The 26,010-nt window shown below is 46.5% G+C and overlaps 1 protein-coding gene across 2 annotated transcripts in view; it reads right to left on the reverse strand.

The window, feature by feature from the left end:
- The window catches only part of EGFLAM (EGF like, fibronectin type III and laminin G domains), a 195,209-nt gene that overhangs the window by 2,785 nt on the left and 166,414 nt on the right, over nucleotides 1-26,010 (reverse strand). For both annotated transcript variants that reach the window (XM_044932653.2, XM_044932654.2), the window contains 4 exons: nucleotides 23,465-23,645; nucleotides 15,138-15,216; nucleotides 11,409-11,552; nucleotides 2,761-2,844 (listed from right to left, as the gene is read on the reverse strand). In XM_044932653.2, the coding sequence (XP_044788588.2) occupies nucleotides 2,761-2,844; nucleotides 11,409-11,552; nucleotides 15,138-15,216; nucleotides 23,465-23,645 (488 nt within the window). The remainder of the gene's footprint in view (nucleotides 1-2,760; nucleotides 2,845-11,408; nucleotides 11,553-15,137; nucleotides 15,217-23,464; nucleotides 23,646-26,010) is intronic.

Consider the following 26,010-nt stretch of genomic DNA (forward strand, 5'->3'; position numbering starts at 1 on the left):
TGCATGCTCAGGCGTGTCTGACTCTGCGACCCCATGAACTGTAGCCCACCAGGCTCCTCTGTCCATGGGATTCTCCAGGCAAGAATACTGGAGTGGGTAGCCATTTCCTCCTCCAGGGGATCTTCCCAACCCGCACCTCCTGCAGCTTCTACATTGGCAGACAGATTCTTTACCACTGCGCCACTTGGGAAGCCAAAGGACCCAGAGTCACCCAAAAGTGGCAGCAGGATGGAGGTGCTCCTCTGTGGCAAGGACTTTGCATTTTAAGGGGTTTCCAAGAACCAGCAACACCTCCTCTTCTTTCTTCTCGTCCTAAAATGAGTTCTTTCTTGTCTTTTACTGTTCCTTTTTTTTTTTGATAGCCATCACTTCTTGTTTCTCAGGTTAACAGAAACAAGAAACTCTCTGATGATGTGAATATCATTTTTTTTCATTCATAGTTTGGTTCCTCCAAGTTGCTTTGTTCTATGTATCTGTTCTGATATCCATGTTTGATACTGGAGATTTTTTTCAAATGCTTAGTGATCCCCGACTGCCACTCCACAGTTCAGTGCTGAGGACTGAGGAGGAGACTGGAAGCCCTATGGGAGCCGCATGTGCAGGATGGCTTCTGTGACTGTATTGTGATCTGGTGCAATCACTGGAGGATACCTGGATTTCTTACTCTTCTGTGGGGAACAGGCCTGGCTCTCAGCACTCCGGAATCTCAGAGGGGAAGATTTATAGGGCTCTTAATAGTCAACACAGAACTTTCACATAGTTTCCAGTATTAATATAGACAGAGTAGACTAGTCCAATGTTTAGCTATACCTAATGTCTCCCATTTCAAAGACCCTTATTCACTTTCTCCAGAGAATTGACTTTCATTATTCTTCCATGGGTAGGGAAAGGGCAGCATGCCAGCTATATGAAGTACAAGGAGCTTGGGGTCTAACACCTTAAGTAAGATTTTTAAGCCAATCTGTTTTCAGCCCCTCATTTACCTTCCAAAACTTCTGGGCCCTACCCCTTTTGTGGGGGGAGTGGGGTATAATGATAGAAATCTGGTTGCCTAAACCTCATTTATTGATAACAACTCTTCTAGCAACTAGCTTTAGAGATATTTCTAGCCTGTTCTATAATCACCCTGAGACCACACAGCTTCCCCATTTTGGATATGCTCTTTCAAAATCTCATACCAGAAGGATGTGATGGGCAATGCCTTGCCTGCTGTGACGGCTTTTCCCCATTACTCTAAAAATTCCATTTTCCACACTTTATTTCATCAGTTCTAAGAATTTTTCATTTTTAATATGTCCAGAATGAGGATATACTTTATAATCAATGGCATCTTAGATTTGAAAAATGTAAAATGAAGAACCTAGAAGCCACCTAGTCTGAAGGATCTTGGAATTGAGCTGGAGTATGAGCAGTTTGAGGCTTCCCCAGGGGCTCAGCGGTAAAGAATCAGCCTGCAATGCAGGAGACCTGGTCCGATCCCCGGGTTGGGAAGATCCTCTGGAGAAGGGAATGACTACCTACTCCAGTAAATATTCACCACAGTAAGACATCTTTTTTTAACAAGTCAGAGTTGGGGCTTCATCAAAATCACTCTCTCAAGGACTTTCAAGGTCACCCGGACAGCTGATGGGCACAGGTCTGCCTCTGTGCCCTGCCACATCCTTTGGAATCGAAGGAAGCACAGTGGAAAGAAGAACGGGGTCCAGCAAGGCTACTTCCATCATATCCTGTACATGAACTGCATAGGATACTGACCACGGTGGGCCCGTGTTTCCCAAGCTTTGCTCATGACCTCGCCTATTGACCTCCCCAGAAAGTACTATGGTATATTCTCAGGGAACCTGAGCCAAAGACTGTTCAGCTCATCTCGAGACCTGCATCAAGTGTGGCAGGACTGACATTTCTTTATACAGCTGAATTAGGACCTGCTAATCAGTTTCTAAAAATATGTTTTTGGGATATATACATAGCAAAACTAATTTCAAAGGAATGATTCACCCTAAATCAATTAGAAGTAAGGGTAGTGAGCTCTGTGAGCAGGGGGAGGATGTGTAATTGGGGCAGGGTACACATGGCTTCTAAGATTCAGGTAATGTAATGTCAAAAACCAAAAAACAGTGGGGGCAATTGCCTGCATAACAAGAATAGAAGCATTCCTCAAAGTCTGCTGCTGCAGCTGCTAAGTCGCTTCAGTCGTGTCCGACTCTGTGCGACCCCATAGACGGCAGCCAACCAGGCTCTCCCGTCCCTGGGATTCTCCAGGCAAGAACACTGGAGTGGGTTGCCATTTCCTTCTCCAATGCATGAAAGTGAAAAGTGAAAGTGAAGTCACTCAGTCATATCCGACTCTTAGCGACCCCATGGACTGCAGCCCACCAGGCTCCTCCACCCATGGGATTTTTCCAGGGAAGAGTAATGGAGTGGGTTGCCATTGCCTTCTCTGTCCTCAAAGTCTACCTGTCCTGAAATCTTATCTCACTATAGAGATATCTAGATCTCACTAGATGACCAGACCCTCCTCCAGTTTAGCCATCATAAAATTCCTTCTCCAAAAGGCCTTTGTTGAGTGAAGATTGGGAGTTCAGCCTTTCCGACCTGCAGTGTTAGTGATGGGCACGGGGGGAGTTGGTACCGAGATGTCCTAATGAGTGGAATCAGGGATACTGGGATGCCAGGCCAGGTGGGGGAACAGGAAGTGGGACTACAGGGACTTGGAGAGCACTCCCATCAGCTCTGTCTCATGCTGGGACAGGTACTCACCGAACGGCCTTGACTCGATGCCACCGACCGTCGTTGAATGAGCCATTCACCATGATGGATGCCACACCACTGCCCAGGTTATAGCTAAAGGCATCAGAGAAGAACAAGACAGAGAACAGAAGATAGCACTGACGCACAGGCAGACGGTGATTCATAAATGATTCCCAATGAGAAAGCTCTCTGGAGCTCAGAAGGCCGTTTCTTTAACACAAAACAATGCTAAAAAGACACTAGGTTCCCAAATTAGGCCATGAATGATCAAAACTGATTTTTTATTTTTTAATTGTGGTAGAATTTACGATCAACCTTTTTTTTTTCTTGGCCATACTGTGCGGCAAAGAGGATCTTAGTTCCCTGACCAGGTATTGAACCTCTGCCCCCTGCATTGGGAGCATGGAGTCTTAACCACTGGACCTCTATCGAAGTCCAGACTTAATCATTTTTAAGTGTTCAGTCCAGTCGTGTTAAGTATAATAACATTGCAGAGCAAACAATTCCAGAACTTTTTCATCCTGTAAAATCGAAAATCTGTACTCATTAAACAACGTCCCATGTCCCCCTCCCCCAGTCCATGGCAACCAACATTTTACTTTCTCTTTCTGTAAATTTGACAATCCTAGGTACCTTATAGTAGGGTCAAACAGTTTTTGTCTCTTCGTAACTGGCTTTTTTCACTTACCATAATGCCCTCAAAGTTGATTTATTTTAGGCTCCATGTATACTATTACTGTATAAGGAAAAAGAAGGACTTTATCATTTGTAAGGTGTTGTACTAGGTTGAACAGTATCCCCCCAAAATTAATGAACACCCAGAATCTAAGTGAAAAGCGAAAGTGTTAGTCGCTCAATTGTGTCCGACTCTTTGCAACTCCATAGACTGTAGCCCGCCAGGCTCCTCTGTCCGTGGGATTCTCCAGGTGAGAACACTAGAATGGGTTGCCATGCCCTCCTCCAGGGGATCTTCCCGACCCAGGAATTGAACTTGGGTCCAGAAACTCGGAGAAGCCTGGTGGGTTGCAGTCCGTGGGGTTTCGAAGAGTCGGACACGACTGAGCGACTTCCGTTTCACTTTCATGCATTGGAGAAGGCAGTGGCAACCCACTCCAGTGTTCTTGCCTGGAGAATCCCAGGGAAGGTGGAGCCTGGTGGGCTGCCGTCTATGGGGTCGCACAGAGTCGAACACGACCGAAGTGACTTAGCAGCTTAGCAGCCAGAAACTCAGAAAGTGAACTGATTTGGAAACAAGGTCTTTGCATATGCAATTAGTTAAGAGAGTTTATTTCGGGTTATATGGGGTTAGGGAGGAAGTCATATGTGGTTCCTGTTGTTGTTTAGTCGCTAAGTCACGTTTGACTCTTTGCGACCCCATGGACTGTAACCTGCCAGGGTCCTATGTCCATGGGATTCTCTAGGCAAGAGTACTGGAGTGGCAAGAATACTCCAGGAGAAGCTCCAGGAAAGCTTCCTGACCCAGGGATCAAACCCACATCTCCTGCATTGCCGGGGGATTCTTGACCACTGAGCCACCTGGGAAGCTCCATTTGGGGTTAGTGAAGCCCTAAATCCAATATGACTAGTGTCCTTATAAAAAGAGGAAATTTTGACCCAGACACACACAAAAGACACCACGTGAAGATAGGGGCAGAGACTGGAATGATACAGCGATAAGACAAGGAGCACCAAGGAGTGCCAGCGATCACCAGAACCTAGCAGAGTCACAGAGCAGACTTCCTCAGAGCCCCAGAAGGAAGTGACCCTGCAAGCCCTCCACGGCGGACTTCTCGCCTCTAGAACTGTGAGATAACACATGTCTATTCCCACCCAATTTGTGGTAATTTGTTATGGCAGTCTTCAGAAACGAATACATGTGTTTTCATTTTTCAAAAAAACAGAACAGAACAAAACATTGCAGAGTAGGCTGAGTCCCAAAGAGTTTAAGGGAATTTGCCTAAAATCTCAAAGCCAAAGTATAGGACTTGCACTTGGGGTCTTACCTGCGCCCCTCCCCCTGCCACATTTTCTTGGATAGCAGATCCACTCCGAAGCTTTCTGTTTTCTGTTTCAGTTGCCAGATACCCTGATATGCTAAGGGGATCAGAAGACTCGCATATGTTGTTTACCAGAGAGAAATATCCCTCTTAGTCCAGTGTTCATTCAATTATTCTAATTTAATTAAAAACAACAAATATTTAGTGAATGACTATTCTAGGCTGGGCACTGAGCCAGCTGCATAGATCACCCCTTGATAATATAATAAAGCCCATGTAATCATGCTTTTGAAGGAAAATGCATTCCACCCAGACAACTCTCTCCTCATGTTGTAAGAGGACATGTCTCTCCTTTAGCTCATTGGCCAAGAAACAGGAAATTGAGAGGAAACCCGGATTAGTCACTGAGCTCTTCTATGCACTCAAGCCAACAAAAGAGCAAGAATAGAAAGCTTTGGCTTTTCCCAGGGAAAGCACTATGAGTCCTTTCTTTAAAACTGGAGTCTCAAAGAAGCCACACAGCCCATCGACATTTAACCAAGAATAGAACTCGGGTGACTTGACAAACTCTGAGACAAAGCTGTTGCTCTGACCCAGAAAAATCCACTGTTTTCTAATGAATTTTCCCACATCAAGTGTCTTCTTGTATGAAGCAGCCTGGAGGTGGAATTTTCAGATTTCATTATTTAGTGGCCAAATGCTTGTTGAAGAAATGAATGAGTATAAAGCAAGGCTGAGAGCTGGTTGGCAGAAATACAGCTGAATTACTATGTGGGCTTTTATGAGAGGCAGCATGGGGTGATAGAAAGAACCTGCTGCTGCTGCTAAGTCACTTCAGTTGTGTCCGACTCTGTGCGACCCCATAGACGGCAGCCCACCAGGGTCCCCCGTCCCTGGGATTCTCCAGGCAAAAACCCTGGAGTGGGTTGCCATTTCCTTCTCCAATGCATGAAAGTGAAAAGTGAAAGGGAAGTCGCTCAGCCGTATCCGACCCTCAGCAACCCCATGGACTGAAACCTACCAGACTCCTCCATCCATGGGATTTTCCAGGGAAGAGTACTGAAGTGGGGTGCCATTGCCTTCTCTGAGAAAGAACCTAGACACTTGGATTAGAGGAATCTGCCTTGATTCCCAGCCTTGCCAATTCCTAGCTGTGTGATCTTGGGCTATTTGCTCCATTTGTCTGAGCCTCAATTTTCTCATCTGTAAAATGGGTTCATAATACCTACCCTGAAGGATCTTAGGGAAGGTTCAGTAAGATAATATATATAAAGAGCATAGCACATAGTAGGAGACAAGCAAATAACCCCATGCCTGTGTGCATGCTAAGTCACTTCAGTCGTGTCTGACTGTGTGTGACCCTGTGGACTGTAGCCCACCAGGTTCTTCCATCCATGGGATTCTCAGGCAAGAATACTGGAATGGGTTGCCATGCCCTTCTCCAGGGGATATTCCTGACCCAGGCCTTGAACCTGCATCTTTTATGCTTTCTGCATTGGCAGGCAAGTTCTTTACCATTAGCGCCACACAAGAATACATGCAGTGCTTAATGCAGCTTGGATAGAGCATGGACAGTACACCTAGAGGAAGTAGCAATAGGAGAAAATTGCCACCCAGAGTTAAACCTGTCAAGCCTCTCCTGGAAGAGTAGTCATGTGGAAAGTAAACCAACAGACTGTGAATATGTAACCAAAACACCCAGGAACACCCAGGTCTCAGAACAAGGTGACTTAGGTAGAACTGCGGCAGCACTAGACTGGAGTGGGATTGTAACCCAGCGAATGGACACTTTTTCAGTTGTGTCTGGACAAAGGATGGGTTTTCTTCTTCTATTCTCTAGCCTGGTAACATGCCTGTTCATCTAGATTGTACTCAAGGAGCAAACACGGAACCCAGCAGACAGGAATCCAGCCACCACTGCAGGTGGGGGAGCGGCCCAGTTGGCTCCTTGACGGCCTGAGTCTCCAACCCCACCGACTCCCTCTCGTTTCTCGAATAACCTCCCGCTTGCCCAGACACCTGATATACATCCTCCTGGAATTTCTCTTTTAAATAATAATAAATGGCCAAGAACAGTGATTGCCTTTGTTGGGAGAGGGCATGAGGGAGCCTTCCTGGGTGTAGGAAATGTTCTGTGTTTTGTTCCGAGTAGTGGTCACACAAGTGTTTGTATGTTAAAAAATGTATTGAGCTGTACACCTAATATTTGTACACTTTATGTAAATTATACCTTAATTAAAAAAAAATTGAAGTATAGTTGAATTAAAATGCTTTGATAGTTTCTGTGCTGTGTTTAGTTGCTCAGTCATGTCCAATTCTGTGACCCCATGGACTGTAGCCCGCCAGGCCCCTCCGTCCATGGGATTCTTCAGGCAAGAATACTGGAGTGGGTTCCCATGTCCTCCTCCACGGGATCTTCCCAACCTAGATCAAACCCAGGGCTCCCGCACTGCAGGTGGATTCTTTATGGTCTGAGCCACCAGGAAAGCCCAAGAATACTGGAGTAGGTAGCCTGTCCCTTCTCCAGGAAGAGAACCAGGAATAGAACCAGGGGCTCTTGCATTGCAGGCAGATTCTTTACCACCTAGTGTACAGCAAACTGATTCAGATAATATTATATGTATATACGTCTGATTGCAGATTCTTTTCCACTATAGGTTATTACAAGATATTGAATATAGTTCCCGGTACTATAAAATAGGACTTGGTTGTTTATTTATTTTATATGTAGTATGTCTCTGTTAATTCCAAACTCCAAATGTATCCCTCCTACCCCCTTCCTTTGGTAACCGTAAGTTTGTTTTCTATGTCTGTGAGTCTGTTTCTGCTTTGTAGATAAATTCATTTGCCTCATTTTTTTTTAGATTCCATATATGAATGACAGCATATGACATTTGTCTTTCTCTGACTTACTTCACTTAGTTAAATCTCAATTTAAAGAAAAAAAAGGTAAAAAATATGTGAATGCATGAATAAATGAACAAATAAATGCGTGTCTGCTTTCTCTACAAGGTCCCGTGTACCTGGTGAGCATGAATCGGTTATCTTGAACCCAGTTTACCTACTCAAGCTGGTGCACATGAAAGGCCAGGAGTCTGAGCACAAAGGTGGTCCACTAGGAAACGCCAGCAGGCGAGGCCCCTTGGAAGCCACTTGACTGCCTCCACGTGGCGGTACTTATACTTGGTCGTGCCTCCATTAAAGCAGAGCACAGGGTACTTGGCTAACGTCAGACTGCTTCCCTTTCTCTGCTGCATGAAAATGTTATCAAAGTCATATGGAAAATTAGTAGGTAATATCCCCAGTAAAGTGGTATTTACACACCTAGTTTTATGTCCTATACATAATCATAAAACAAAATTTAAAAAAACAAACAACAAAAACCACATTCTCAACTGAGCACTCTGATTCCCTTTCTTTAATTTAATTTGCACCAAAACCATAAATAATGTTTTTGTTGAATTCCAGTGCTTTTCTTTATTCTCTGACAGAAGCACTTTGAGCGCTAAATTAGCAAAAAGGACAAGCATTTAGGTGAAGAATGTTAAGATTATACCGTATTATCTTAGATTTCCTGTTGTTTGCTTTGAAATTGGATCAAACACTAAAACCTCAAAAATGGTTCATCTACCCAATCAACAGGTTTACTTTCTAGGCTCCACTGATGTAAGCTGCATGGCAGCAGAGCCTTATTCAAAATAATAATAGCTAAAATATATTGTGCCAGTTCCCTTACATATGTTCATGATGTGAGTTTTTTGAACAGAGTAAACACTTGATCAGGGATAATCATTATCACTCACTAATAAGTAGACACGCCGGGCCTTACACTAAGCCCTTTACATGAATTAACTCATTGGGGCCTCATGATTAACCCTTTCCTTTTGCAGAGGTCAGATAACCTGCAGGTGATCACGTGGCCGTGGGAATCAGGCATGTCTGACTCTGAAGCCCTGGTTTCTGACCATTCCAGACTCAGTTTCTCAGGGTGTGGCTCCTGGTATCTTCCAATCAGATTCTGGCACTCAGCAGGACCTCCTCCACCAGCATCTCTGGGTGTGGGCCCAGGAATCCAGTAACCTCAGATAGGAGCCCCACAGCTGACTCTGTGTAGGCTGACAATGTTAAACCACTGGCCACTCTCTGATACCTCTCTGCCCAGCCTCCCCCAGGGCTTCCGTACTTCTGAGCCGGGTGAATGATGTGGGGGGAATAGCTGCCCAGAGGAAGGAAATGCAGCGAAGCAGCCAGGTTCCAGGCCCAGGGATGAGCACAGATGTCTGCTTTGGGGTGTGGGGGCTGAGCTGGGGAGGGTGCCCTTTACTCAGAACTCGGCCAGAACTCCAAGCTTAAAAGAGAAACGTGGGACCAATTTCCAGAAACCTGAAAAAGAGTTGGTAACCAAAGAAACACATCGGGATGGAGTGGAGTTGTAAGAACGGTGCCCAGAGGGCATGGGGGTCTGGCCTGGGCAGGGTGTGAGAACCAGTGGGAGCTGCAGGGCGGCCGGGAGGAGACAGTTTCCCCGTCCAGCTGAGTTTTCGCTGGCGGTTTAGGGGGGAAGTCGGGCCTCCCACCCACGGCTGAGCTACTGTTTCAGTTCCCTTTTCTGGGCACAATCAAGTACTTGAGGCCTTGGCGAGGTTAACCACAGGAAAACCACAAGAAAATGGCTTTGCAGCAGCCAGCCTGAAACTGGGGTGTGAAGAGCTCAGCATTTGACCTTGGGGCCGCGGGGACGGGGTGGAGGTGGTGCAAACTGCTCTGGGGCAGCCTCCAGCTTTCAACCACACTCTGCTCCCCAAAGTCCTCAACAACCATAGGGTCACTTGACTGAGCATGCTCAGCTATGTAGGGGCAAGCATTGGACAAGCGACATTTCCTTTCAAAATGTCCTTTATTCAAATTGCCAAGACTTCTATTCTTGTACCCTGGCTGTCAGCAATCCCAGCACAGGACCCACCGAAGGCCCAGAACTCAGCCTTCTTCTTCTTCTCTGTAGTTCCCTATCTCACCTTCATCTATTTCAACATCAGTTAATTCTGTATCATTTAGTGAACACTTGTGCAGGTCACCAGGTTGGGGATTAAAGAAGGAAAAGTCAGAGAAATTCCTTCCCCCATGGAGCAGATGGTCTAGAGAGTGAGCAGGCATTTCAAACCATAGCAGGCGTCAGAATCACCGGGAGAAACAGTTAACAGATTGCTGGGTCTCATCCCTAAGTTTTTCTGTTTCAGTAGTTCACGGGTGTAGCCTGAAAATTTGTATATTTTTAACATGTTCCCAGATGATGCTGAGGCTGCTGGTCCAGGGACCACACTTTGAGAAGCACAGTTCTAAACAAGATATTTCTACCCTCAAGTGGGGCTGCATCATCACCATCTCTAGAGAAGCTCTTTCATATTATACAGCTGGCCCCTGCCCCTTGGGAATCTGGCTCCCACCCAGCTTCCACCCAGCTTCTGGTGGTGAGATCTTGTGCTGGTAGTTCTTTAGCCACTTTATAGCTTGTCATTGTTGTTCTTTAGCTGCTAAGTCATGTCCGACGCTTCTGTGACCCCTTGGACTGTAGCTCGCCAGGCTCCTCTGTCCATGGGATTTCCCAAGCAAGAATACTGGAGTGGGTTGCTATTGCCTTCTCCAGGGGATCTTCCCCAGTGACAAATCTGAGATCAGTCTAAACTCATGTAGAACTTCTAGAACTGTCTTATCCATTATCACCTGAGAAGCACTTATAAAAATGCAAATGTGGGGTTGCTATATTGAGGTATGAGTTTGTGCTTTGTTCTTTGCAGTGGGAGATTGGAAAGCAGGCCTTCTCCTTCCCAAGGCTCCACAGGGATTAGGGAGCTGAGTCAGAATATAAAGCCAGGTCTCTCAGCTAAATCTTCAGATCTTCCTGAGCTGGTGAGCACTGAGCCAAATGCTCATGTCCATGCTTGGCAGGATCAAAGTCCTCCTTCTACTTCCTCATTTGTAAGTGGGGAGTAGATGGCAATAACATACTAGCACAGGAGCCACAAAATTGTTCTCTAAGTTCAGTTCAGTTCAGTCGCTCAGTCGTGTCCGACTCTTTGCGGCCAAATAATAAGTATTTTAGGCTTTGCCATACAGTTCCTATTGAAACTACTCAAGTGGATCACTGTCACCTCAAAGCAGTCATTGACAATGCATAAATAAAAGAGGGTGGCAGTATTCCAATAAGATTTCATTTACAAAAATGGGTGGGTATGTGTGCTTAGTCGTGTCCAACTCTTTGCGACCCTATGGACTATAGCCTGCCAGACTCCTCTGTCCATGGGATTCTCCAGGCAAGAGTATTGGAGTGGGTTGCCATGCCTTCCTCTAGGGGTTCTTCCCAACCCAGGGATCAAACCCGCAGCACCCGTGGCTCCTGCATTGGCAGGTGGATTCTTTACCATCGAGCCACATAAATGGGTAGGGGGCCAGATTCGGCCACCAGGCTGTAGTTGATGGACTGCTGCTCTGGAAATGGATACTGGAGAGAAAGACCAGGAGCCTCAAATTAAGCTGGAGCTTCAGGCCACACTTAATTCTGGCTGACTGTGTTCTGGCTCCTCTGCAACCTCTGTTGGGCATGATCTGCACTGGCTGAGAAAAATCACAAGATGATACGTCGGCAGCCGGTGTAAGGGTTACCTGAACACCAGGGCTCCATCCCGAAGGCCCAAGGAAATGAAGTCACTGTTGGGTCTCATGGGGCTGTCTCCCCTCCACAGCAACAGGCCATCTTTGGCAGTTGTCTTAAACCGCATGAACGCGTTTGATCTTGATCCTGACACCCTGGAGGAAAGACACAAATCATTACACCAAATCAACCAGTCTCCACCAACATCCATTTCTGAGTAATCCTGGTTTTGTCTGCCAGTTATAAAGATGGTCTAATGTTTCTGACACTATCAGGAGATTAGAAAAGGTGTCACCACTATGAGCCATGCCATGGGTCTAAACGTCTGAACTCCTCATTCTACAACATGGAGTCTGTCTCTTTCCCCAAGTGTGCTGAACACCACAGAGAGCATTTGATGAGTGACAGATAAGCCAGACCCTGGCCAATGCCACAGCCCCAGCCTGTATCCCCAATACACACCTCAGTCTAACCTCCTTCCTGTCCTACCACTCACGAGCCCTTGGGAAAGTGCCCCCCATTCCTCAAAAGGAAGTGGGTTACTTAATTACCAAGAGATTTGAACGCTCAGGGCTACGATTGTGGTTGTGGATGGCCATCTGTGGAGGTGATGTCCTTGAACGCAGAGAAGGAGTGACTGGACAGGGGGCAGAGCATCAGACAAGGAAGGCGCCTCGATGGGATAATGGTCTTGAGAGGTGTTGGGGCAGAGGCAGGGCGGAGTGGAACAGGAAGCTGAGAGGAAGGAAGGGGTGCTCAGGAAGGGCGGGTCCCAGTCCTACAGCGATGGCTGGGAATAAGATCACTGCTTATCGGTTCCTATTAATGTTGGGATATTCTCATTGATTCTTGGGAATAGACTAGTTCAGAGATCCAGTTTCACTAGGAAGTGGCCAGTGTTTCATCCGATGAAGGGAGAAAAGTAACCATGAGGTCCTTAAATACAAGGCGAAGTAAGAATAAATGCAGTTTAATGTTGTTCTTCATAGTGTAAGATGGCTCTACTGGACAAGTCCTGACCATTTTCCTGTCACGCGCCTGTCTAACGAACGTGGCCTGCAGCTTGTAGAGTGCACTCAGTAGTGACCAGTGGAGGAGGCTTTTGTCTAAGGCTTCCCAGAGCCTGGGATAGACAGGAAGAGGTCTAGTGTGCTCTCCCCAGACAGGTCTCAGAGTGGTGAGTGAGGAGCAGGGTCCACGACACTCCACCAAACCAGGTGCGGAGCAATCCAGCTGCGGGCTATTCCCTAGAGATCTGCTTTTCCTAGTCTTCTGTTCAAGGTTCCTTCCTTCCCTCACTTGCCTTGGATACACTGATTCGTACAAGTCAATCACACGGTTCCATTTCTTTTGCAGTGATTGGCTTAGGGGTAGGTCTGTGACCCACTGTTGTCCAATGAGATTGAGGAAGTTTATCAGGAGGACTCTAGGAGTCTCTTCCTTTCAAAGAGAGTCACATGAAAAAAAGGGCTTTATTTTATTGTACTGTATATTGCCATGATTTATAACTATTTAATGAGCATCTTAGGAACAGCTGTCTTTTTACCATAAAGGGTATGATTGTTGCAAAATATGCTGAGGATAACAAGGCAGGAAAATGAGTCATTGATAATACAATTGATTCTCTGAATTAATCAACCCAGGATCCAGACTAAGTCTAGACAGTTTGTTATATGAAATAATATTTACTGTTCATGTTTAAGACATTTTGAGCTGAGTTTTCTGTTGTGTGTGTGTATGTGCACTCAGCTGCTTCAGTCACGTCTGACTCCTTGTGACCCTGCAGACTGTATAGCCAACCAGGCTCCTCTGTCCAGGGAATTCTTCAGGCAAGAATACTGGAGTGGGTTGCCATGCCCTTCTCCAGGGGATCTTCCAGACCCAGGGATCAAATGTGGGTCTCTTATGACTCCTGTATTGGCAGGTGGATTCTTTAGCACTTGTGCTTCTGGGAAGCCTGAGTTTTCTGTTACTTGCAGCCAAAGGCATCTAACGGAACCAGACTTTGAACCTGACTTCTCTCTGCAGCTTTACACACCTGCACACATAGATGCAATCTATACATGTACGCACACAGGTGTTATTGAGCTTTCTGCTTTGGGGATTTGAACCTCCTACTTGCACCAAACCCTTCCACTCCCCCAAACGACCTGGCGCCCCTCGCTAAGGATCACCCTCCTAGTTTCTGGGGACTGAACATCCCTTCATCTCTTGGGTGTAAGGACTTGAAGAAAGAAAAGGGTTTCTTGGCTGGGACTCCATTTTGCCTATGGCCCACACAAGACAACTTCAAGAAACACAACATGGGATTAGAGGAACAAAGCGGGGTCTGTCTGGTTTGTGCTCAGAAACACCAGGGACATCCAATGCCCCAGGAAAATGTCTCTTAACCGCCTTTGTTCCTTGAAAAACCACCAAATTCCACCCTAAGAACTGTGTGCCTTTGGCTTAAAGAGTTGCCTTAGTCTGTGACGAGGCAATCAACCTGAGACAATGGAAAATATCCAGATTTGTGCTGGCAGTGGGGTGGGGAGTGGTGCTCTCTAAACTACAAAGAGTGGAGGGGAAGGAAAAGAAAGAGAAAAGGGCAAACTGAAAGCACCAAAGCCGAGCTTCACTAGATTCACCAAAGCCAGTCTTCCTCATGGGAAATAGCCTAATTAGGCTCTTCCAAACCAGGAGCTTTATAAGAACTGTGGTGTTGGAGAAGACTCTTGAGAGTCCCTTGGACTGCAAGGAGATCCAACCAGTCCATCCTAAAGGAAATCAGTCCTTAATATTCATTGGAAGGACTGATGCTGAAGTTGAAACTCCAATACTTTGGCCACCTGATGTGAAGAAATGACTCATTTGAAAAGACACTGATACCGGAAAAGATTGAAGGTGGGAAGAAAAGGGGACGACAGAGAATGAGATGGTTGGATGGCATCACTGACTCAACAGACATGAGTTTGAGTAAACTCCGAGAGTTGGTGATGGACAGGGAAGTCTGGACTGCTCCAGTCCATGGGGTCACAAAGAGTCGGACATGACTGAGCGACTGAACTGAACCGAACTGAAACCAGGAGCTTGGACTCTGGAGCAGGGCTGGACTTTCAGTCACCAGCAATTAAAAGTCCCAGCTGTGACGTGGGCATCTCTTTGGTCATGCTCTTGTATCCACCTGAAGAGAGCCGAGAAGCCCCACCACCACCAAACTGGAAAGAGCCTGAAGAGGACAGTGGACCTCACTGATGATGATTCAAAGCAGGGCACAGACTTGGAGCTCTCTGCTTGGTTGGAGACGTGCCAGAACCCTTCCACGGCTGGCTCTAGGCAGACCATGGCCACAAAGTAGCATGAAGTTGACTCCCCTGCCAGAAATAACATGCATGTAACCCTGGCTTCAGGAGCATTGAGTTCTCACTGCTCCTCAAAGCCTAAGTATCAGAAATCCCAGGGCTGACCATTGTCCCTCTTTGACCAGAAAGGCTCTGGGTTGTTGGTCATGCTGCTGCTGCTGCTAAGTCCTGAGGTTGGTTCAAAGGCTACATTTTTGTGGGGTTATTTTTTTGTATGTGTTGTTTTGTTCTAGTTTCTATGTTTATTTTGTATGTTTTCTTCCCCTGGGACTACAGCTAAATTCTCGTGCCTTCTTGGAGAATTATCTTCTGGCATGGAAGATAAGGAAAAGCTCTGGGAAAGATAATGAGAAACTGACCTCCCAGGAGATAAGGAAGGTGCTCGAGGGGTCTTCTTACCTCTTGAGAATATCTGGATTGTCATACGTCAGGTAACTGCGGCCGATAAACTGCGGGATCTCAATAGCTTCTGTGATCGCTGAGACAGAACAGAAAACAGAGGTTATGTGCTATGCAGCTCTCTTGACCCCAGGACTCCACCAGGCGGCAGGAAAAGAACGAAAGCCAGCTCCCGGAAATAGGACATTTATCAACTTGGCAGCCCCTTCCTCTTGGCTGCACAGGCACTTGGCCTGCTTTGGGATGATCTGGCCTGATTGCCTGGAGTTGGCGTCTCCCTGGTGGTCCCTCCCTGGGGCTGGCTGTCACTGTTATCTGCCTCAGCCCTACCGAGAAGGCCCTGCAATATACTGAACCTTGAATCGTGCCCAGTTATTCCTGGAAGCTAAAGGGCAGGCCCTGGGCCATGTGAGGAGCAGCTGGGGATAGCCCTAGAAGTTCTCCAAGGGAGGCAAACAGTCCCCCAACAAAATCCACCAGGATTTCTCTATTTGAAACCAACCTGGTCTAGAACCCATTTGGTCACAACGTCAGATACTGGTTAGTAATGGATAGGCTTTGACTGTTTTTTGTGAAGCACTTTCTGATGTTCTACTTCACAAAATTTTTACCAGTCATACAAAGGAGCAGCAAGTATCGGGGAAGGGGAGGCTTGGATATTCCCATTTTATAGAAAAAGAAAATGAGGCACATAATCATTAAGGATTTGCCCAAGATTATACAGCTAAGAGAGAAACAGACTATGAACCAAACTCTGGCCCTCAGCCTTCTTTCCAATATTTTAGAAGTGTTTCCTTCTCATTACTTTGTTTTCTTGAGGAAGCACCCTCTTCCACACAGTGAGTAAAGGAATAAGTTAAGTAGTAGCATTTGGTGTCATGAATTAGGGATAATTTAGAGGATTTCTTCTAAAGAGATCACAGCAATATCACTTTCCTCTTTAGAAAGACAGAGAAATGGCAATTTAAAAAAGTTAAGGTAAAATGAATCTCATGTTCAAATAAATGTGCAAAATGAGAGAAAATAAGCCCGCTTATAAAATAGGTCATAGTTTCACAAGATATGTGGTTGGCACAAAGAAGATGAACTAAGATCTCTACATCCAGGAGAGAAAAAATGTGTAATTATCGACACTACAAATGACAGGAGAGTTTAAACTCAACTTCTACACATTAAAAAGAAGGAAGGAAGGCAAGAAAGAAAAGAAGGAAGGAAGAAAGAAAAAAAATAACAGTAAAACACAAAACCCAGTGACATTGCGCAGTGTGCTCAGCCATGTCTGGACTCTGCAAGCCCATGGATTGTAGCCCACCAGGCTCCTCTGGCCACGGAATTTTCCAGACAAGAATACTGGAGTGGGTTGCCATTTACTCCTCCAGGTATCTTCCCCATTCAGGGATTGAACTCGCCTCTTTGGCGTCACCTGCATTGGCAGGTGGATTCTTTACCACTGAGCCACGTGGGAAGCCCAAAATGACATTGGGCCCCCAAATAAAAGTTCCTGTGTTGGCAGGTCACCCACAGCATGCTCCTGTATTCTTCATAAAAAGTAAGGAAAAAAAAAAGGAAGGAAGAAAAAGAGAAGTTGGGGGAGGGGGAGAGTAAAAGAAAGAAAGAAAAGAAGGAGAGGAAGAGAAGCAAACATTTTAAAGAGAATTTTTGAGGTAACTATCCAAGAAATTACTTTCTTGTCCTCTGAGGCAGCATGGCCCAGGACTAGGGGCTGTCGACCCGGAGGGCCTTTTAGAGTTGGAAGTGAATGGCTCTTTAATCTCACATTCTGAGCTGCACCACCCTCTGGTTTAAGTGAGGAGGAGGACGAAGGAAGAAAAGGAAGCTGAGAGAAGAAAAAAGATGTAAAATGCCACAAGTAGAAAGTTGGTGGGAAGAAACAAGAAGAAGGGGAAAGTAGACGTTAGAGGAGGAGAAAAGAAAATGTCAGAGAAGCAAAGGAGGAGAAGGTGTGGGAAAAAAAACAACAACACAAAAGTGAACAGCCAAGTGGATGGCAGCCCCAGGCAGGGGATGCAGAGAGGATGAAAAAGCTGCGGCTGGGGGAGAAGTCCAGGAGAAGCAAAAATATAGAAGAGGGTGAGAATGGGGTACAAGAAGCAAGAGTGGGGAAACGCAGGAGGACAGGGGAGCTCGCAGCTGGGCGGGCAGACCCTGAATTGCCAGCTGCTGATGTCAGACAGGAGGAGAAGCCATCCCTCCCAGTCACTCTGGAGTCCCTGCTGGGTTTGGCTCAGCCCCAAGCAGGGCCCGTCCCTGCTGTTATTGGATGGACATGGGTCTGCACTCCTGGAAATGATCAGGACGTGCTCTGCACCTGGACTCTCAAAGGGATGTGTGCGTGAGCCCCGTCCAGCTGCTGACTAAGCCCCTCTAGCTCAGGGCTTCCCAAGATCCAGCCGGGAGACAAGTGTGTTCCCAGGGCTGGCGATCTCGCTGGGAGGCTGCAACCCCTCTGAGAGGTGTGTCCCCTGTTACCCTCTGCAGGTGGTTGGCCAGCACTGTGCCCACAGCCTGTCCAGAGACTGACCTGGCACCAGCCCAGGAGCCGTCCCAGCTTCTTGGAGGACTCATTGTACTTACTGTTGAGGCAGTAGTTCCCACACTCTGCCAGATGCCAGCATGAAACAGAACAGGGCAAGTCAGAATCTCACAGTCACTGTAAAATCCCAATTACTGTGGTTGCAGAGCGCTGGAAAGCGGCCTTGCACAGCCCCTGGGAAGCCCTGCAGGAACTCACATTCCTCTGAGGGAACGTGAATCCACTCGTTCCCCTCGTGAGAAACCGCTGGAAATATTTTCTCTCAGCATGGTTAGCACCAAATCACCCAACACACCTCCGCAGTTCTCGGCTTAGTAACTGGGGTGCAGGTGGTGGTGGACCAGGAAGATGTGTCTAATAAATTGTCTAACACCTCTGGGGCTCCCCTGACCTTGAACTGACAATGCCCACTTAATCTAAACCTGGAGAAAACACTTCCTGGAGAGTTACTTACCTTGTCAATGACCACTACCTTTTCTTGGCTCCAGGCTACACGTGAAAAAGGAATGATAAGCCAGCCAGCTGCCTCTTTTCTCTCCACAGTGGAAAATATCACCCTAATTCCCACCCCACCCCCTTTACAAGGTTCAGATCTTATGATTAATAAAAAGCAGGGGAACACTCTAGAAATGACACCACTGAACACAAACACGGTGAAAATATACTCCATGTCATCAGTATATGTGGATAAACATTAATTCCATCCTAAAACATTACAGTTAGAAGTAGCCATCTAGTCCTTTCTAGCCTTTTGCAGTTTTTTTAAATATTGTAAGCACAAGTATATTTTATCCTAACCCTTTAGATCTAATTTCTTCTACACTGTCTTTTTTTTTTTTTCTTGTGGCAAAGGCACTACTCAAAGACTGTTTTTGGTGCTTCCTCACATTTAGACCTAAAAGCTTGAGACATCTGGTGACAAAATGAATAGCCAGCCTGCAAGCCAGGCAAATTTTCCACTTCAGGGACCTGAAATTCCCAATGGACTATAAAGAGTGGAAGAAAACTTGCTGGCTCCTTCATGCAGTCCCAGGACTAGTGAAGGAAGGAGCTGGGGTTGTAACCTAGCTTTTCCAGCAGCCAGGACTCCTCCCCACAACCTCCTGAGCGATGGCAATCCAGTCCCAGGGAACTGGACTGAATTTCCAGGGTGGGCAGCTCTCTCGTCCACAGGCAGCACTCTCCCTTGCTGGACAGCTCTGCTTGGAGCAGCCGTCTTGGTCCCATGAAACTGACTCTGCAGCCACAAAGTAAGTAATAGCTAAAAAATTGTTTTCTACACTACCAGCCTTCAACTATCTAAAAATCAACATCTAGGCTGAATGCCTCCAAATTTTCCATTGGTTAAGGATACAAGAAAAGAAATTCCCTATAGTATGCACAATTTATATGTTTTATGAATTTGTGTTTTTTCATACTGAGTATTCTTAAATTACAGCTCATATTTAATGAAGCTACTTTTTTTTTTTTTAATGCTCTGGGATGTCCCCCTGTCCCCCAGTCAGACTCAGCAATTTGATATGAATTTACTAAATACACTGTGAAGTGTCTAGAATGTGGTCAATCATTATGATCAGGCAGGTTCCCATCTTTGAGGACTGTGCGTCCCTGACAAATGTGTGACCTAAGCCAGTGGCTTTCGGTGTTGGTAGTGAGTGGAACTTCAGCTGCTGCAGAGAAACACTCCCATCTAGTGGCCTGAAGGGTCCTGCACCGTCTGAGTCAGAACTTCTCAGTAATCTGGGAAGGGAAGGGAAGGGAGTATCATCAGATCTCCATCCTTTCCCAAGTGGCCTGTCTGCCATGGGCTGGGGGAAACCCTGGAGGAAAGAGCTGCATCCTACACCCTTGTCTTGGACACTCAGAACATATCAAAGGCTCTGAGAAGTCCCGCAGAAGAAGCGATGCTTTACCCAGGATTACTCAGTCTTATTTCAGGCTCAGATGGTAAAGAATCTGCCTACAGTGCAGGAGACTGGGTTTGATCCCCAGATTGGGAAGATCCCCTGGAGAAGGGAGTGCCAACCCACTCCAGTACTCTGGCCTGGAGAATCCCATGGACAGAGGAGCCTGGCAGGCTAGAGTCCATGGAGTCCCAAAGAGTCAGACATGACAGAGCGACTCACTTTCTTAGACCAGAGAATTTCCCCTCCCATTCTGCGCGTGTGAATGTTATGCTGTCTGTCTCTCTGTGCGAGCACAAAACCGCCATCAGTATTCTCTAGAACTTAAATTTTCACCTGTGCTTTGTGAAACCCTGCTTTCCCTTGTTAGTAACTTAGATACAAGAGCTCTTACGGCCTGGGACACAAAATGGGCAAATTTGGATGAGAGTAGAGAGAAAGAAGAAAGAAATCTCTAAGGATGGGGAGTATCGGCTTTCTGACACCCCTCTGGTGAGATGAGAAAGGGACCTCAGGACTGGGCTGCAGCATGGGGTGCTGAGGTTTGTGGTAGAAGAAGGCACACGAGAGTGAGAGCCCCAGATGGAAGGTGAGGGGACCACCGCGCCTTACGGTTTCTGCTGGTATCTGAAGTTGTGGCTGGGACCTTGAAGTCCTTCTGGCTTCTCCAGCCCCAGTTGGGGACACAGAGACTCACTTTCCTGCAGCTCCGTGGGAGCCCGGTGCCTACCTCCACCTGGGCTCAGACTCTGTTCAGCCTCTGATGTTGTAGAGACAAAGGGTGGGACGGGGCTCCCAAGACCCTCTTAATGGTCTGATGGTCTGAGAGCCCGGAATCGCCCCAGCCCCAGCCCTCCCATACTACCAAGAGTTGAGAACAGTGTCTAGTCTCCTGACTAGGGCCCCAGTGGAACTCCTCACTGAGGAGGGCAGAGAGACCCAGACTCACTGAACATCCCCAGAACTAACTTCCTGCTGGAGAAGGTGCCCCTTGGTATGGACTGAGTGAGGCCTGGCGTTGGGGGTTTCTCCGACATGCTGCACACTGTAAAAGGGTGGTTTAACATCTGTGGGAGACACTAGGGAACACGTTTCTGCTTTTGAAGCATAATCTGTTCATCATGGAGGGAGAAACTTTTAAATATATAAGGTTAAGAAGCATCTTATTGGATCAGGTGCGATTCTCTTTGATAACCAAGGATGGCTCTTAACCAGTCTTTGTCTTTCCCGCTAAGAATATATCCCAAATTTTAGACTGTTCTTTTGCATCTCCGTGGAACAGTATAGTTTGCCAGCTCTCTTTCCTTTCTTTCTGACACTTATCCAGGCCTAGAAGCTTATTGAACAATCACAGCAGTAACGGTGTACCTCTATGTGCCCGCTGGGGCCTGAAAACTTGTCCTTAACACCCCTAACCTGTACCCACAATTCCGTTAATCCTCTCAAGCCATATAGAAGGAGAAGAAATTACATGATACAGGCCATGCCTCCTATGTATGAATCTTCTAGGACTGGCAACAATTGCCCCTTTTCCAGAAATACCCTATTTCAAAGCACGAGGAAATGCTGATACAATGTGAAAGCAGCTGATGCTCTGAGTTTTAGTCTTGGTTGTAGCCTAGGATGTTGCAGAAAAAAGGGGTCTAAATGCTGCCTAGACCACCCCCACACTGCCACTGCCCAATCTCTTGGATCTTGCCAGAAGGCCCAGGCCCTCATCAGCGATCTGACTTTCATTTTGGAGAGGTATATTTCTCATTGAACCTGAACTTATAGTTGCAAAGCTCTTTACATCTATATGGTTAATGTTCTGTAACAGGAAACAAGGGTTACCAAGATACCAATTATCTTTTCCTTTCTATTTAATTCCAGAAGCTAAATGTTCATTTAATCCTGGACTTTATATATTGACCCTTAGTGTTAGCATCTAAGGCAGGAGCAAGCTTGCATTTGCCTGTGGTAAAATTGGAGACTTAGGAGATTCAAACACTGATGTGTGAAATCCAGATCCAATTTTCTGAATGAACAGGCCACTAGAGCTAAATCTCTCCAAGTACCTGCTGTTAGCTCAACAGTGATTTCCTTGTTAGCTTTATAATCAGGATCATTCACAAATGGCGCCGTTCCTCTTCTCTAGGGGTTCATCACTAGAGTGAGCTACATTTGTAAACTTACTTCATATGATTTGCTGTGAGGGTTTCAAAACTCATTTCAATATAATACTACTTAATCTTCCAACTGGCTAATTGGCATCTTTCGTATTTTCCAAGACTGCTGCAAAACAACTTCTCTTAGCACTCCATATACTGAAATATCTACCTGTAGTCTACAGTTTTCCTCTAAGCCCTACTTGCTGAGAACAATCAAAAAACCCGGAAAAAAAAACAGGAAAGAGAGAGAGAGCAGTGCTTCACTTAGGACAGCTGCCTTCTTGCCTTCAGGCCTGTATACCTTTTTTTATTAGTTCCTGGAGAGGTGAGGCCTTCCCGACATTCTAAAAAGAAGGTCCATGTGGCTCACCATGATGCAGCTGCACGGCGTGGGCCTTTCTAGACCGTACTCTGGCCTCTGCCTCCCTTGAGCAGGCGTGGAAAACAGTCCAGCAGGACCTGCAATCTGGGATCTGCTCTGCTTTCAGACAAAGGCAAGTTGGAAGTTAAGTGCTCACAGCACCTGCTGGTGGATTTCATTTTTCTCACCAAGAATAATAATGGCTTGTTGTTGTTGTTCAGTCACTCAGTCATCTTCACCTCTTTGTGACCCCATGGATTGTGGCACGCCAGGCTTCCCTGTCCTTCACCATCTCCCAGAGCTTGCTCAAACTCAGGTCCATGGAGTTGGTGATGCCATCCAACTGTTTCATCCTGTCATCCCCTTCTCTTACTGCCCTCAGTCTTCCCCAGCATCAGGGTCTTTTCCAGTGAGTTGGCTCTTCGCATCAGGTGGCCTAAGTACTGCAGCTTCAGCTTCAGCATCAGATAATGGATAATGGGTGCTATTGTTACTTACTAGGTATTCTTCTGAGAAATATGAGTTCTGCCTCATTCCTCTTCTAAGGAATACACATTGCCTTATGTAATCTACACTACCATTCTCTGAGTTAAACAATATCTTTGTATTATTCTCATTTTACAGATGAAGAAACTGAGGTACAGAGGAAACATAAAGAGCATGGAAAACAGCAGTCTGCAGAAGGTTGTTCATATTCTAGCTTGTAGCAACTAATGCACAATTCATATTATGCCATATCTGGCAAGAGTTCCCTTTGTAGCATTCACAGGTAGGAGTCAAAAATATTTTTTCAAAATATTTATCAGTCTATAAAGCCCAGGCATTCACCTGTCAGGATAGGCTCTGGGAGAGGCTCAGATCACAGGTCCTGGAAACCGCCCCCCCCACCCAATACTATGAATTAACCCTTTGATTCTAGACCATGGGGCAATTCTCAGAGAAGGAGCCATAGTAGCTGTGATGGGGAGCTATTTACTTACTGTTTACAGAAGTATTTCAGCATTTTAATTATTAAATAGTTAAAGTAGTTTATTTATATATATATATATATATATAAAATTAATCATCTGGGTTTCCCTGGTGACTCAGCTGGTAAAGAATCATCTAATCATTATTTAACGTTTATTAACGTTTATTAAACGACGTTAATTTATTAAATTAAATTAAATTCATTAAATTAAATAAACGATGTTTATTAAACATCGTTAATAAAAATAAACAGTATGGCTGTCTCAGGGTAATCAACTGGTCCTTTAAGAGTGGCAGTCTCCCAAACAGTGTGTCCATTCCCTCTGCTCCAGGAAGCAGTTCCCCAGCACGTGTGCATGCACACACACACACACACACACAGAGTGTACCTTTCTGGCAGTGCAGCCCCTCGAAGCCCAAGGGGCAGTCACACTCATAGCCCTCCTTCCTGGGTCGGCAGCTGCCCCCATGGGCACAGGGGGACCCCACGCAGGGGTGGGCTGCATTCTCCACGTTCACGCCCCACGTGAAGTCATGCTTCACGTGGATGGTCCGGTCATTCAGGATGATCTTAGGAAAGAAAACATAAAGCAATTCAGGGATTCAGAAATCAGCTCTGGAGTCTTCTACAGCTTCCCTCAGCACACCAACCTGAACTATGCCTGGGGTGGGGGGGGTGGCTTTAAAAATAAAAAGAGAAAGTCTGGTTACTACTTTCGGAGTTCTGTGAATGACGCAGGAATGGAAGTAACTACATCTGGTGCTTGGGAGAATCTGCATCATGTACAAGACTAGACAAGCAGCTTCCTCTGGTTCTGGAAAACCTGGCCACTCAGAGCAATCATAAAGAAGAGCCAATTACTACAAAATTTGGTTTCTAATGCTGTATATTGGAATCATGGGAGGTGAGGGGTTTAAGAAATATACTCATGCCCAAGCCCCACCCAGATCAACTGAACCAGAATTTCTGTGGGTGAAACTGAGTCACCGGTAAGTTTAAAGAAACATTCCAGGCGATTCTAAGATGCAGCCAAGGCTGAGACATGCAGCTAAAAAGCAGAGTAAGGAAGAATACAACACAAAATGTCACAGAGGCAGGAATCCAAGGTGGGGCCGGGGGCGGTGATAGAGTCTGGAGGTGGTATAAATGTACTGCTGTGTCTTCCTGGCTGGTATTCTCTGCAGCCTCCTCCAGGTCTATCAACACAGTTTCCCCAGCTGCCCCCCTCCCTCCTGCTTCCTCCTTCCCCAGCACTCCGGAATCCCCACCTCTCCACATCCTCTTCCCTGGAGTGAAACTCAGGTCACATTCTCAGCACTGCTGTGCACATTCACCAGGACAGACAACTCTTTGCTGTCACCCCTCTTCCCTGTAATGGGCTTTAGTGAAACTGATGAATAATAGAGTGAGGTCACTGGGCTCCCCGACTTCAAATAAACTTAGTGTGCATTGGCCCTCAGCTGTGGGTGTTTCAGGGTTCTTCAGGCTTTGCAGAACTCAGACAGAGAGAGCTTCTAGGGTAACCTCCAGCGTGCAGGGGATTCTAAGAGGTTAGCAAGGGTACTTCTGGCCACTCGTCCATGTTTCCACAGGTTTGTCTAGTTTTTGGAGAGTCAGGAAAGCTGGGAGAAAACCATCCTCCAGGCATGCCACTCAAAATCTACCAGAGAAGAGCCGGAACCTTTCCACACGCTCCCCCTTTCTTGCTGCGAGTGACGATTGTAAAACCGAGTCACGAGAAACTGAGTCAAGTGCCATGACTGGGCTGGGGCTTCCATGGTGGCTCAGACGGTAAAGAATCTGCCTGCAAGGTGGGAGACCTGGGTTTGATCCCTGGGTTGGAAGATCCCCTGAAGAAGGGAATGGCTACCCACTCCACTATTCTTGTCTGGAGAATTCCATGGACAGAGAAGCCTGGCAGGCCACAGTCCATGAGGTCACAAAGAGTCGGGACACAATTGAGCGACTAACACTTTCACTTTCGCTTACTGACCGGGTCACTGGGAGGGGAGGGGGCTCTTCCAGGAAGTAAGGAGGAAAGGCTTGTATGTGTTGTGTGAAGAGAGCAAAGCCTGACATGTTCAGAAGGAAGATGAAGCCTCTCAGCAGCTCAGCTTACCTCCTAAGGTAGAATTTCAAACCCATGATTTCACATGGCCAGTCCCACTCACGGGGGGGACAACAGTCTGAACTGAGGTGACACTGAGCTCACAGTTCAGCAGCAAAGGGAAGCACAGCAGGGCGGGGAAATATTGACTGGGTCCCTTTTCTGGGCCCCACACTGGGATACAGAGAAGGACAGAGTCCCTGGGGCCCTTCTCAGAGCCCAGCTGTGCACATCCTGAGAGGACCTCCTCTCACTGCCCCTCCATCACCTTAGTGCCTCCCGTATTTTGCCTCAGATCCCCCTCAGGGATTGGCGGCCCCCATTCCTTCACTGGTTGCCAAGAGAAATAGGACTTGGCTGACATCCAGGAACCGGATGTGTTTTTCTTCAAATCCTTTTTTCCCCATGTTTAGTGGTCCTGGACTCTGGGTTGGTGGGTCAACTTACATGTCTGTTGTAGACAGAACATAATCTCATGACCAGAGAGATCACAGGCGGCCCCAAGAGAAGGAACATGTGACAGATATGAATGGGGTCAGTGTCCTATCTCTTACCAGCTGAGTGGATTTTTTTTCTCGAACCTTCTATGGAAGGACTCTAATCTGTGCTCTTAAGAGTTTGGTTTCATGATTGATGAACAACCATTAAAACAGGGTGGTGGGGATGGAAGTGGAGGCAGCAAAAACAATTGGGTCTTGCCTTGAGCAAAAAGCCAAGTGACCCCAAAGAGAAGCAGGAGTCACTATGAGACTCTATCCATTTCCTTCCCTTTTTGACAAGTGTCTGCAGTGACCTGGTCCAACTGCCCCCTCAACAATACTAGGATA

The sequence above is a fragment of the Bubalus bubalis genome, chromosome 19, assembly GCF_019923935.1.
Source record: "Bubalus bubalis isolate 160015118507 breed Murrah chromosome 19, NDDB_SH_1, whole genome shotgun sequence".
Lineage (NCBI taxonomy): Eukaryota > Metazoa > Chordata > Mammalia > Artiodactyla > Bovidae > Bubalus > Bubalus bubalis.